The sequence below is a fragment of the Engystomops pustulosus genome, chromosome 10 (assembly GCF_040894005.1).
Source record: "Engystomops pustulosus chromosome 10, aEngPut4.maternal, whole genome shotgun sequence".
NCBI classification, from domain to species: domain Eukaryota; kingdom Metazoa; phylum Chordata; class Amphibia; order Anura; family Leptodactylidae; genus Engystomops; species Engystomops pustulosus.
In genome coordinates this window covers 31,659,030-31,674,348 of record NC_092420.1, presented here as the reverse complement: position 1 = coordinate 31,674,348, position 15,319 = coordinate 31,659,030, and the positions used below count along the sequence as shown (strand labels likewise).

At 49.6% G+C, this 15,319-nt stretch overlaps 1 protein-coding gene across 1 annotated transcript in view; it reads right to left on the bottom strand.

Moving 5' to 3' along the window:
- Positions 1-11,605, bottom strand: part of IPPK (inositol-pentakisphosphate 2-kinase) — a 56,915-nt gene extending 45,310 nt beyond the window's left edge. Inside the window, exon 1 of the mRNA XM_072127579.1 lies at positions 11,322-11,605. Within this exon, the coding sequence (XP_071983680.1) occupies positions 11,322-11,402 (81 nt within the window). The 5' untranslated portion in view covers positions 11,403-11,605. The remainder of the gene's footprint in view (positions 1-11,321) is intronic.
- Positions 11,606-15,319: the final 3,714 nt, after the last annotated feature.

The window sequence follows — 15,319 nt, the reverse complement described above, 5'->3', positions numbered from 1 at the left end:
CCACTCATTCAGACGGACCGAGCCTGTGTCTAGGCCGCTTGTGCGATCCAGGGAGGGATTAGGGACTGCATTGAAGTCACCAATGCAGAGGATCGGACTAGGAGGCATAGAAGCAAGTTTACCGGAGATTAGGTGCAATACAGCTGGATCAAAGGGAGGTGGGACATAGACCGACACTACAGTGAACGTAAAGCCCCACAAGGCACAATGTATGACTACGTACCGGCCAAAGTGATCCGGTGCTACCTGTATGACCTCTATGGGAAGCGCTTTGGATATGAGTATGGATACTCCCCTGGCGTAGACAGAGTAGGAGGAATGATAACCTCTAGCCACCCAGGCCCGCTTCAGAGAGAGGACCTTCTGACCCGTAAGGTGTGTCTCTTGGATACATACAATGTGAGGGGCCTGACGCTTAATGACGTCTAACATCAGAGCCCTCTTGAATTTGGAGTTGAGTCCCCTCACATTCCAACTCATTACCTTAAGTGAGGACATCTTAGCGGAAGGGAAAGGGGTGTGGGGAAGGAGACGTGAGCAACCAAGCATTCATCCTTTCATACCACAGAGACATAGACAGACAGACAACAGTGAGCATAACAAATATAACAGAACTGAACTAACAATCCCAAAAATACAAACCCCCTGTCTAACACCCTAACAGCAGTAGTGTAGACCTATACCCACTAACAGTCAAAGAATAGAACAGTGGTCCCTAACTCAAGACAAACTTACACCATTTGTCCCGGGACCCCTAACCCTCAGAGTATATATAAACAGGAGGTATTTAGGCAGCCATGTTTAAAGAGAGCAAAGGAGGGGATAAGGGAAGAGTAATATGTAGAGGGGAGCGGTAAGAGGATAAGGGAGGGGGGGAGTAGGTACAAAGAAGGGGAAGGGGAGGGGAAAGAGAAATAAGTGCCATATGTGGCGCACAGGCCAAATTGACCAAAAGAGATAGCACATCAGTTATGGGGCACCATATACGAGGCGTGCGCCCCAATGTAGAGCAATATTAGAAAATTAGAGCAATGATTTAGGACCCCTAAGCATCAATACAGGACTAAGTCCAGCAATGTCATAGCTCATCAGATAAAAGGATATATGAGTCCAGTCACTCAGGAGGTGCGGGCCTTGCAGCGGGAGCCCGTGGAGCTGCATCAGCCCAGTGAAGTGCTTCGGTTGGGCAGGTGAAGAATCGAGTCTTCTGTCCGTCCACAATTCGGAGCTTGGAAGGATACATCATGGAGTATTTATACCCCTTGTCACGGAGACGGGCACGGACCTCAGTGAATTGTGCGCGTTGTTTCCTGACGGATGCAGAGAAATCAGGGTAGAAGGACACTCTGCTGTTGGCATAGAGGATTTCTCCCTTGGTACGGACAGCCCTGAGGATAGAGTCCCTGTCCCTAAAGTGCAGCAGCCGGGCCAGGAAGGGTCTTGGATTGCCCCCTGGGGGGCCAGGGCGGGATGGCACACGATGGGCCCTTTCCACTGTGAAGAACGGGGAAAAGGTATCTGCAGGAAGCAAATTTTTGAGCCAATTTTCAAAAAAGGATACCGGGTCAGACCCCTCCACTTTTTCGGGGAGGCCAACCACTCTGACGTTGTTCCGTCGCAGTCGGTTTTCGAGGTCGTCCGCTCTGTCGATGGATGCAGACATTTGGCGCTGAAGCTCTCTTATCTGTGTCGGCATAGGCCTCTGGACATCTTCCACCTCAGATATTCTGCGCTCAGTTTCGGTGATTCGCTCTTTAGCTTTATGGACATCGTGTCTTAAAAGAACAAAGTCCTGTCGCAGCTCATCCACCTTGGTGACCAGTTTGGATTGGCATCCGTTAATGGCCGCCAGCACCTCTGCAAATTTGCGGTCCAGTTCAGTGGCCACGTCAGGCGGATCAGCGCCCTCTTCATAGCTTACAAGCTGTGGCGGGCTCTGGGAGCCTTCAAAGAGGGAGGGAGAGGAGTTTGGGGACCCCTGAGGAGAGCAGGGCTGTGTGCGGGAGAATCTCCCCAACTTTTTGGCAGCGTTCGACTGAATCTGTGCTAGAACGGCTTGTGATGTGGAGCAGTCCTGCGCATCCAGGGGTTCCAGGGACTGGAATGGAGGATCTTCATGGACGGATTCATCATCCGATGGAGGCGCAGACACCCCGGACGCTGCTTTGAGCAATTTAGCCGTCTTCCTCCGGTTACCCATGGCGTCTGGGCAGAGGGGGCCAGTGATAAACAATCGAGGAGCCTAGCGTCCAGTAATTAGCAGAAATAGAATCAGGGCCCACGTGGGAAATTGCAGCGGCACTGCAAGGGTTAATACAAAACAGAACCCGGGCAGGGGGTCACTGGGAGTATGGAGGACTCAGTGCTGGGCTGCACAGCTTGGGGTCCCCAGGTGAGAAGTGGGCAGCAGCAGGGGAAGTACTTCCCTACCTTACTCCTGGCTGCAGTCCGGCAAGGGAGAGGTTAACCCTGCGCGCCTAGGCCTCAGGCAGCGCAGGGGAGTCCAGTAGAATGTCGCCTCCGGCAGGCTGCAGGGGTGACTGGAGCGCTGCCGCGATCCTTCAAGTGGGTCGGCGGCTCCGTATGTCCAGAGGCGGGGGGGGGTTTCCCTCACCGCTCCGGTGCGCAGCCGCGATGTCGGGCGGCTACGGTCCCGCCGCCGCGCTGGGCACGTGGGAGCTGCAGGAGCTGGAGTGCGGGGGGGCCGCAAGGAGCCGGGGACCTCCGCGATATCGGCACCGGAGCGTGGAGGCAGGTACCCGCGGCACCGGGGAGCAGGCTGGAGGGGGCACAGGTGGAGGATGGCTGCCTAGGGAGGGTGATGGGGTGCCGGGTCCCGGGAGCTCCGCGGCGCACGTCCTCCTAGCTCGGCATCAGGCCACGCCCCCCCCAAAAGCATAATATTTATTGGATGGAAGTGGACAAATCCTTTAAATCCAGATACTAAACCTTTCCTCTGATTTTAGTATTTTTTTTTGGATTTCTTTATTTGGGAGCAGCCATCTCGTCTCTTCGACCACTTTGTAGGGAGCAGTTTACAGATTTGCTTTACGGCTGCCATATGGGCCTGTAACACAGTTATTCTTGTTATACTGTATCTGAGGGAAGATCAGATTCCTCTCTACAGCACTGCGCTTTCTGTCCAAAGATAAAAGCATATGGATACAGTACAGCCACTTGTGCTGACCATGTAACACCATGAACTTGCTCAGCCCAAGCACCAGGTCCTCACAGAGCCCAGTACTGTATGTTCTCCTCCCCGAGCCGCAGACAGATGCTCAGCTAAATTTACTCTGAACTCTTTATTTTAGTCCTGTATCTACTTCACACCTTTAGTGAATGACACTTTGTGTTGCGGCTGCCATGGTGAGAACTAGTGTATTACAGAGGGGGTGGGTTATTTTTCCAACATTTTACCACGAGGAGGACAAAAAAAATGGAATATAAAACTTTTCAGAAAATACTAGGAATAGACTAAATCTCATTTATACAAAACAGCACGTAAACTTGCCAAAAATCTGTATGGGGGAATTTGTTCATTAAATGCAGCAGTAAAGAGCAGCTTTAGGTCCCTGTCTGCTTGGTTGGCCTTAAAGGTACTATTTAAAAGGAAATTTACCACCAAAAGGCATCATGATAAACGAGAGACACTGACTGTGGTAATATACACCCCCCCCCCCCACCTTTAAAAAAAACAAATAAAAAAAAAAACTTTATACTTATGGTACCTTCAGTTTCTTCCCATATGGCTCCATCTCCTTCTCTTCCTGCCCGTGCACACATGCGGCATCACGCGTCCACAACACTTCAGCATCATAGTGTATGTGCGGAGGCAGGAACAGAAACAGACAGAGCTGCAGGGAGAAGTTGGAGGCAAGTCTAGAGTATTTTTGTTTGTTTTTGGTAAGCTGAAGCCCTGCAGTCCTTTGGGCATCGCTGCCTTATATGATACCTGTAGAGCATCCAGGCTGTCACATCATTAAATGTCCCACCCAGCATGAAGTCCCCCCATCCTCATCAGCTGTACACTAGTAGCATATAGTTTTTCAGCTTATAGTTCAGGCCTTATGTTTAGAAACTATTGTAGATCACTAAATGAGTCACATAAATGTAAATCACAGGATGAGTCAGAAACCAGCAGCTTCTCCAGCAACGGGATCATCATTGCAGCGCATTCACACTACGCCTACAATTACCATGATCAATCACTCGATCCTAAACTTAATGATAATCTGGGTGTCCCGCACCTGTCATTAAGCATTCTACCGCTGGGGCATTCAATATTTATAGGCACAAAAAATCTCCAAGTCGTAAAATTTTAAGACGGAGACAGAATACAATGAGGCTTCCACAGAAGGGGTCCAACACAAAAACAACAGGAGACAAAAGCTTCTGTTTGTAAGAGAACTTGGCACTGGCGGCGTCCCAGCAACCTCCACCAAGGAAACAGGAATGGAATATGGGATCGACAGACCAAAAAAAAAAAAGGATGGATAAGACAATTTACAAGAAAGGAATGATAGAAATATCTAAAAAAAAAAAAAAGCAAGAAGAAAACAACCATATTCCAAGCTGTTTCAGGGACATTTCCCCACCCTCCAACATAGATTCCTATACAAGTCGTCCTAGGACAAGCCATGGCACCTGATGATGATGGTGGAGCTGTAGTAACAGGCACAGGGTAAGCACATGGTAGATAGTGACACGTCTGGTATTAGAAAGCCTTCATAAATATGCTGATATCTTGCGCCAGTCTATGAGCGGGCACAAACTGGTACTGTAATTTCCACCAGCTTAAGAAGAGATTTCTAATAAGTTTGCAGCACCATTTCCGGCTGCGCCATCTCCACCCAATCAGAAACTGCGGCATTACATTAATGTTAAGGTCCATAGTTCGGCTGCGTCCTGCGCTGTGGCTGGTCAGGGTCAACCCAGGCCAATTGATGGTATTTGCCATATTTGTAATTTGCCAAATTGGCTGCACAGCTGCTAATATGTACATGTCGCTCTGAACACACTCAAACTTAAATTTTGGGTCTGTCGATCTCTAAATGGCTCTGGAGATCTGTGCAGCCATACCTTTGTAAAGGTTGATAGTAGCAGAGGACTGTGAAAAATGAATTTTCATTCCAGGACTGTAGCTAGACTAGCTGAACTGGTGCACAAGATCTCTCTGCAGAGATCTATGAACACAACAGTGTGAGAACACTCCCCCAGAGCTGCAGAAACAATCCTGAAATGTAAATCCATTTTTCACAGTCCTGCTGCTACCCACATAAATACAAAAGGTATGGTTACACCAATAGCTAATACGGTCTGCAGCTTTGTATAGTCAAAACTGAAGATAAGAGCATTAACAAATACGGTTCTAGATACCCTACATATGTAGTGAACTTGGTTTAAAAGGAAACCTACCACCACGGATCTACCTATAAAAGGTAGATTGGGTGGTAGGTGCATATATTGGACGTGAGGATAGCCCTTTTAAGGGCTAATCCTTTAAATTTCCAGAATATGCAGATTTCGTAAAGAAGCTACTGGGGCGTGGAATAGCCGGACATGAGGCTTCACATCGCGGCTACTCCACGCCCCAGTAGCCTCTGTTCCTGCTACCCTGACATCTTCGGCGTCCAAGAAGCCGGAATTGTGTGCATGCGCAGTAGCTCCGGAGCAGTGGCCGCACAGGAGTAAAGAGGCTACTGGGGCATGGAGTAGCCGCGATGTGTAGCCTCATGTCTGTCTACTCCACACCCCAGTAGCCTCTTTACAAAATTTACATATTAGGGCAATAAAGATTTAAAATAGATAGCGGAGACATGAGGATTAGCTCTAAAAAGGGCTATCCTCATGTCCCATACATCCACCTACCACCCGTTCTACCTTTATAGGTGGAATCGTGCTGGTAGGTTCCCTTTAAGCTGCACATCTTATCAATTACTTCCATGGATTCTCAGGATGATCACAGTTTCTGCAGTGGTTGCAAAGGCTGGAGACTCACGTGGAGATATTGCAGCAGATTTGTAACAGACTTTACCCGGAAATCTGCAGCATCGATAGAAATACTCTGCATATAAACAGCACAGGTTAATGTACACAGATTAGTCGTCTGCTCCTTCTGAGACTTGTGAACCGTGCAGCATATACATCCTATGTGCAGATACCATTAGACTATGTTCATAAAATACACAGAGCAGTGAGTACATAAAGAGCCTGTATCCATGTAGTGAGTAATGATTCACAGCCTTGTATTAAACACAACCACTATCCTCCCCCGACAGATCTGCAATATCTAGAAAGTTACTATTGTGTAGGGTCTATTCATACAACTTTTACTGCACATGACTAGTCATACTCCTAGAAATGTATGATAATAATTAAGGACTGGATGTTCCCAGGCTCCATGCCCCAGCACTGACCGTACTAAGAGGAGCTTGTGATGAGACATAACATACCACCATGCACAACGCAGTAACACTGCCCTTTCTCTACATGGGACCCCCATGTGCTTCCACATGTCATGATGTGTGCTACTATTCCATCATAAGGCAGGGAGCTGGCCTGACCTATAGCAGGAAGAACTGAGCACATTGTTCATAGTGTCCAATCTGCAGGCAGCATGTTATAGAGCAGGAGGAGCTGATCCAATCTTACATAGTGTCCTACAGGCTGTTTAACACACTGCCTGTAAATAGGACGACATAAACAAACCGCTCAGTTCTTCCTACTCTATAACATGCTGCCTGTAGATGGGACATTATAAACGATCTGCTCCATCTCCGGAGCAGAGTTTAATTGCACACAATACAACCGCATATGATTAATCCCCCCAAAAAGGTATATCAAGTACTTCCCCATGGAAAGTAAACATGTGAGGGCCACAGTTATAATCAAAAAGACATGGGGGAACTCTGTGCATCTGGAGAAAACAAGGTTTAAAATCACCAGAGGCTCCAAAGCTTCTTTACTGTGAGAACTGTCAATCTGTAGAATAGCCGAGCTCAGGCACTGGTCACAGCAGAGACAGCAGAGAGCTTCAACAGATAGTTAGAAATCTCCACACACACACACCTATCTATATACAGGTGTTGTCCAACTAAATTAAATACTATCCACAGTGACCCACACAGCTATAGGAAAATACAAAATCCATATTCACTTCAGGGACCCACCACTGCTCTGTGCCTGCTCCTCCAGCACACTGTACTTCCTGGTCTGGAGACAGCGTACGGACAGAGGGATCATGGAGCTGGATTGCGGGGACAGTGTTTGAGATAATTATGGATTATTTTATTTTCATACAACTTGACCAAAGTAAAAAGAACTTTTGTTTTGATGGACAACAGCATGAACGGACTATGCACTGACTATATACATAAACCATATACATACAATAGGTACATGTAAAATACAATATAAATAAGCAGACATCAATAACCCACTAGTGACAGCCAAAATAGTGCGTATACTCTGCATTCACTCACTAGTTACACACCGTGCATACTACATACATATGCCCGCCATACAGTAAAGGAGCATGCAGCTCCACTCTTGTGACACAGTATACCTAGAAGATAGATACTGTAAAGGAGCATACACACACGCACCGTACGGCAGTCTGTACGCACACACACAGTGTATACACGCACCCTACGGCAGTCTGTAAGCGCGCACACACAGTGTATACACGCACCCTACGGCAGTCTGTACGCGCGCACCGTACGGCAGTCTGTAAGCGCGCGCACACACAGTGTACACACGCACCGTACGGCAGTCTGTAAGCGCGCGCACACACAGTGTACACACGCACCGTACGGCAGTCTGTAAGCGCGCGCACACACAGTGTACACACGCACCGTACGGCAGTCTGTACGCGCGCGCACACACAGTGTACACACGCACCGTACGGCAGTCTGTACGCGCGCGCACACACAGTGTACACACGCACCGTACGGCAGTCTGTACGCGCGCGCACACACAGTGTACACACGCACCGTACGGCAGTCTGTACGCGCGCGCACACACAGTGTACACACGCACCGTACGGCAGTCTGTACGCGCGCGCGCACACAGTGTATACAAGCACCGTACGGCAGTCTGTACGCGCGCGCACACACACTGTATACACACGCACCGTACGGCAGTCTGTACGCGCGCGCGCACACACTGTATACACACGCACCGTACGGCAGTCTGTACGCGCGCGCACACACAGTGTACACACGCACCGTACGGCAGTCTGTACGCGCGCGCACACACAGTGTACACACGCACCGTACGGCAGTCTGTACGCGCGCGCACACACACACACTGTATACACACGCACCGTACGGCAGTCTGTACGCGCACGCGCACACACACACTGTATACACACGCACCGTACGGCAGTCTGTACGCGCGCGCACACACACACTGTATACACACGCACCGTACGGCAGTCTGTACGCGCGCGCACACACTGTATACACACGCACCGTACGGCAGTCTGTACGCGCGCGCACACACTGTATACACACGCACCGTACGGCAGTCTGTACGCGCGCGCACACACTGTATACACACGCACCGTACGGCAGTCTGTACGCGCGCACACACTGTATACACACGCACCGTACGGCAGTCTGTACGCGCGCACACACTGTATACACACGCACCGTACGGCAGTCTGTACGCGCGCGCACACACTGTATACACACGCACCGTACGGCAGTCTGTACGCGCGCACACACTGTATATACACGCACCGTACGGCAGTCTGTACGCGCGCACACACTGTATATACACGCACCGTACGGCAGTCTGTACGCGCGCACACACTGTATATACACACACACACCGTACGGCAGTCTGTACGCGTGCACATACTGTATATACACACACACACCGTACGGCAGTCTGTACGCGCGCACGTACTGTGTATATACACACACACACACACACACCGTACGGCAGTCTGTACGCGCGCACATACTGTGTATATACACACACACACACCGTACGGCAGTCTGTACGCGCGCACATACTGTGTATATACACACACACACACACCGTACGGCAGTCTGTACGCGCGCACATACTGTGTATATACACACACACACACCGTACAGCAGTCTGTACGCGCACACAGACACTGTATACACACGCACCGTACGGCAGTCTGTACGCGCACACACACACACACTGTATACACACGCACCGTACGGCAGTCTGTACGCGCGCACACACACTGTATACACACGCACCGTACGGCAGTCTGTACGCGCGCACACACACTGTATACACACGCACCGTACGGCAGTCTGTACGCGCGCACACACTGTATACACACGCACCGTACGGCAGTCTGTACGCGCGCACACACTGTATACACACGCACCGTACGGCAGTCTGTACGCGCGCACACACTGTATACACACGCACCGTACGGCAGTCTGTACGCGCGCACACACTGTATACACACGCACCGTACGGCAGTCTGTACGCGCGCACACACACTGTATACACACGCACCGTACGGCAGTCTGTACGCGCGCACACACTGTATACACACGCACCGTACGGCAGTCTGTACGCGCGCACACACTGTATATACACGCACCGTACGGCAGTCTGTACGCGCGCACACACTGTATACACACGCACCGTACGGCAGTCTGTACGCGCGCGCACACACTGTATACACACGCACCGTACGGCAGTCTGTACGCGCGCACACACTGTATACACACGCACCGTACGGCAGTCTGTACGCGCGCACACACTGTATACACACGCACCGTACGGCAGTCTGTACGCGCGCACACACTGTATATACACGCACCGTACGGCAGTCTGTACGCGCGCACACACTGTATATACACACACACACCGTACGGCAGTCTGTACGCGCGCACATACTGTATATACACACACACACCGTACGGCAGTCTGTACGCGCGCACGTACTGTGTATATACACACACACACACACACACCGTACGGCAGTCTGTACGCGCGCACATACTGTGTATATACACACACATACATACACACACACACACACACCGTACGGCAGTCTGTACGCGCGCACATACTGTGTATATACACACACACACACCGTACGGCAGTCTGTACGCGCGCACATACTGTGTGTATATACACACACACACACACACACACACACACACCGTACGGCAGTCTGTACGCGCGCACATACTGTGTATATACACACACACCGTACAGCAGTCTGTACGCGCGCACACACACTGTATACACACGCACCGTACGGCAGTCTGTACGCGCGCACACACACTGTATACACACGCACCGTACGGCAGTCTGTACGCGCGCACACACACACTGTATACACACGCACCGTACGGCAGTCTGTACGCGCGCACACACACTGTATACACACGCACCGTACGGCAGTCTGTACGCGCGCACACACACTGTATACACACGCACCGTACGGCAGTCTGTACGCGCGCACACACTGTATACACACGCACCGTACGGCAGTCTGTACGCGCGCACACACTGTATACACACGCACCGTACGGCAGTCTGTACGCGCGCACACACTGTATACACACGCACCGTACGGCAGTCTGTACGCGCGCGCACACACACTGTATACACACGCACCGTACAGCAGTCTGAAGGCGCGCACACACTGTATACACACGCACCGTACGGCAGTCTGTACGCGCGCACACACTGTATATACACGCACCGTACGGCAGTCTGTACGCGCGCGCACACTGTATATACACACACACACCGTACGGCAGTCTGTACGCGCGCACATACTGTATATACACACACCGTACGGCAGTCTGTACGCGCGCACATACTGTATATATATATACACACACACACACCGTACGGCAGTCTGTACGCGCGCACATACTGTGTATATACACACACACACCGTACGGCAGTCTGTACGTGCGCACATACTGTGTATATATACACACACACACACACACACACACACCGTACAGCAGTCTGTACGCGCACACACACACACCGTATGGCAGTCTGTACGCGCGCGCGCACACACACACACACCGTATGGCAGTCTATACGCGCGCGCGCACACACACACACGCACACACACACACACACACACACACACACACACACACTGTATATACACACACCGTACGGCAGTCTGTACACATACAGTATACATACACACACACACAGTACGGCAGTCTGTATAGACACACAGTATATACACACAGTACGGCAGTCTGTGCACACACAGTACTAGTGGCACTGGCAGGACAGTCTGGAGCACAGTCATCCCCTGTGTACAGCCGTCCCCGATCTCCACTCACCTGTGAATGAGCCACCACTAGGCTTTTGTTCCCCTCCCCGTGGTAACTCCATTCATTCTCGTCCATTTTCTCCGCTTCCATGCCAGGAGCTGAGCTCGGGTGAGGGGCAGGCGCGGGCTTAGCTAGGTGAGCTCTGCAGTCAGCAGTAGTCGGGTCGCGCCTGGTGCGGCCGCTGCATGGACCGCGCTCCCTCCCGGTGTCACACTCCGCACACTGCTACCGACACACACATAACTACACCTGCTACGTCACACCGGCCCAGCCCACGGCCGCCAGCCACGCCCACACTGGGTCACTGCTCGCTGATTGGTCTACGCACAAAGTTCATGGCCATGGAGCGGAAGCAGCAGCAGAGCGGCTGTGTGGTCCTGCGCTGCGGGGGACGCTGGAGGAGAAACTGAGTTAAAGGGAATGTTCATGTTTATGTAACTGAATCTCATTTTACATGGGACATGAAGGGCTGTCACTTGCTCATGTAGGATCTGTAAAGTTTCTGTCTCTGGGTGTTGTTATTACCTCTGTGAATGTGAAGGAAGCAGACGACTGCCGTGTTGGAAGATGCATTGGATTCCTTCTTCTTTGGCCTTGATGTCCTCAGCACAGTCTCAGCCGTCATCTGGTTCACACACCTTTAGTGTGATGTTCTAGGACAGGTCACAAGTCTTAGCGATGAGTCCTATACACATGGCATTGCTCTCATTTCTGTGGTCGGTCCTTGATTCTCAGTGTCCTGTTACACAGACCGACCACCATGCCAGGGACTAGTGATGTATGATGCAAGGAGTCCCTGTGTCTTTGATGTAATCAAGATAACAGTTTTCTGCTACAGTTTTTTTCTTTAGACAAGAAGTGACTCCCATGTATCACATTTATCACTATGGTGCTCGGAGCCCCATCCTCTGCACTGTGGTCGGTTCATGAAACAGGACACTGCATGGTATGAGATTAACAGATCGAGCGTGGCACTCTATGGGAGCCCATTATTGGACCATCCCTTTAAGTTTAAATATTATCCTGGCTGTTCCAGGCTTCAGGACAGACTTAAACCTCAAAGTTAGGTCATTGTAGATCAGTTTTGGTTCTGGGGAGGGGAGCCTATACAGATTTTGGCAATTTGAGTCAATTTTCTAATGATACATGGCCTTAAAGGGTTGTACCATGTTGGATTGTTATACCCTATCCACAAAATAGGGGATAACAATCTGATCCTTCATGGTCCATCTACTGGGTCCTTCCTCAGATCTAGAGAACAGACCCCTGCAGTGAACAGGAACTGTTTTCACTAATGCATAGAGTGACAGGTTGAGTATGTGTATTGCCTCTTCATTCCATACTGTGGGAGCACCATAAATTTCTGCAACTCCCATTCAGTGAATATGTAAGTGCTGGAGATACCTGAGCACTGTGCTTGTCAAGTTCTGGCATGCAGCTTGCATACTATTGAATTTAGCGTCAGGACACATGCGCAACTTGCTCCACCTTTTCGTGAAAAGGTACTGCCATCCTTGTGCCACCCACAACCAATATAAAACCGCTAATTAAAGGGGTTTTCCCACAAAGAAAAGTTAGGCCCTATACATGGGATAGGGCCTAACTTGCTGATCAGTGGGGTCTCTGTGCGGTGCCCCCCTGCAGATCGCGAAAACAAGTGGTCCATCGCTCCTCAGATTAATGGAGCAGATGGCTGTGCTTGAAAATTCTGCTCCATTAATCTCTACGAAGCTGGTGGAGATCGGTGAGCGCGGAGCTTGGAAATTTCCATCAGCTCCATAGAGAGCAATGGATTAATGGCTCGATGGACCCCTCATTTTCTTGATCTGCGGGGGGGTCTCAGCACTGAGCAGCAAGTGGATAGGGCCTAATTCTCCTACCTGGGTAAACTCCTTTAAGGGGGGGAGGGGTGCCAGATTTATACTGATCGGATATTGAAGACTTTTTTCTATAGCTAGAACTTGCTTTAAATCTCATCAACTCTACAGTTCACACAAGCAGCAAACCCTTTGCAACTGTGTGTCCTATGGTCATGTGTGTGTCCTATGGTCATGTGTGTGTCCTATGGTCATGTGTGTGTCCTATGGTCATGTGTGTGTCATATGGCAGATTTGCATTGAAGTCATTATGTAACATTACATATAGTTGGGGGTTTATTGATCTTAAAGACAGACCCAAGTCTACTGCAACATCCCCCACTGGGTCCTGAGCTTTACGGGCTTGGAGTCAGCTGGATTCCCTTTGGTACCTGGGTGACTGGTTAAGCACAGCCTAGCGCTCGTCTGGGCCGCTGGGTACAGGGGGAACAGGCCTCGTCCAGGCCGGGCAGGTAGGTTTGCCAGAAAAGAGAGGGAGATGCTGCAGATATATAGTAACTCTCCCTGGGGCACTCAGGTGTGTGAGGATCCCTGGCTGGATGGTAAATGATCATATCAGGATCATATAGAGACGGGGATGTCAACCATAAACTTACATTTCCTTTATTCCAGAACACAACAACAAAAACAGCAGATAACGATTCAGCTGGTTCAATGTCACTGGTTGGATGGTGTTCGGCAAAGTTTGCTCACAGACTGGTATAGGCAGCTTCAGGCTGGAAATGAGTGGCTGCTTCAGCAGCAGGGTTCAGGGGCAGACCCTCATATACCTTGGGGTCCTGCAGCAACAGGCCTAGACCTTGTGCTGAGAGGTGTGTTTCTTATGAAACTCGGGAGAGAAGAGAGTGAGAACTTTCCATCCTAGGGGTTTAAATAAGATACAATTATAAGTACTAAATATTGCATGTTATTGGTCATCAATAAACAGCATTCCCTCAGAGGCAGTTATTAACCGGCTGCATTACCATTTATAGACACTAGATGGCTTACAGAGGTGATCAGTCTATATCAGTGATGGTGAACCTATGGCACAGGTGCCAGAGGTGGCACTTGGAGCACTCTCTGTTGGCACCCAGGCCATCACCCCAGCACAGAGTTTCCAGACAGGACTCCTGCAGTCCCTGGCCACCCAGGATGTGCTGTGATTAGTTCTATTTTAAAGCTACACATCCTCAGCTGCCTGGGACTACAGGAGAAGCAAGGAGATGCAGGCAAGGCTGCATTATTATTGGAGCTCCTGCTCTGGGCCCCACAATTCTTCCTGTTCAGGGGCCCCTGAAAGGAAGCTACAATGATAATCTGAATGTCTCCTCTTTCTTTAAACTGTGCCCCAGGACACCGATGCAATTAAAAGCCGAGACAAAACAGGTCGCAACAGTTGCTGTTTAAATTGCCATGTCGGCGCTTTGCATTTAAAGTGGGTTTGCTCATACTTTGGGCAATCGGTCTCTAAAAGGTTCACCATCACTGGTCTATATGATACACAGTATCAACTGATAGGAGTTTGATTTCGTAAGACACTGCATTGGCAGGGGTGTTACACTACCATTCTAGAAACCTAGACCATCCAACAGCGGACACTACACAGTACATGGCGTCTGGTACTAGGCAAGGTGACTATTGCTTGACTCTTATGTTTCATCTCCAGGATCCATGAGCCTGGTGTGTTGCATGTGGTGCCAGAAATTTGTAATCCTTCTAATATTAAATTCCCAAATATAGAAAATTAGTCACTAGTGGTTATTGACTTCTGACATTCTTGATTTCCTCCTCTGCATAATCTGATTCTAGCCTGACTCTCATGCTATGTACGTCATGTAGATGGTTTTACATAATTTACCGTGTTCAATTCAACATCTGGTTATATGGGGGAACTTAACACACACTGGTAATATGATTAACTAATAAGGTTTATTGTTAGTCAGAGACGGATACAAAATATATCTATGCTATTTCTAACATCTGATAATCTATTCAGGAGGAAACAGACATGGTTATAAACTGGTTAATAGGTAAGCACATATCCGGGGTCATTTGGCAATAGTTATGTGAGAGAGAGAGAGGGCGCACATGTTTTATTATCTTTTAACCCCTTGCTTTATATATTCATATACACCATATATGGGTAAA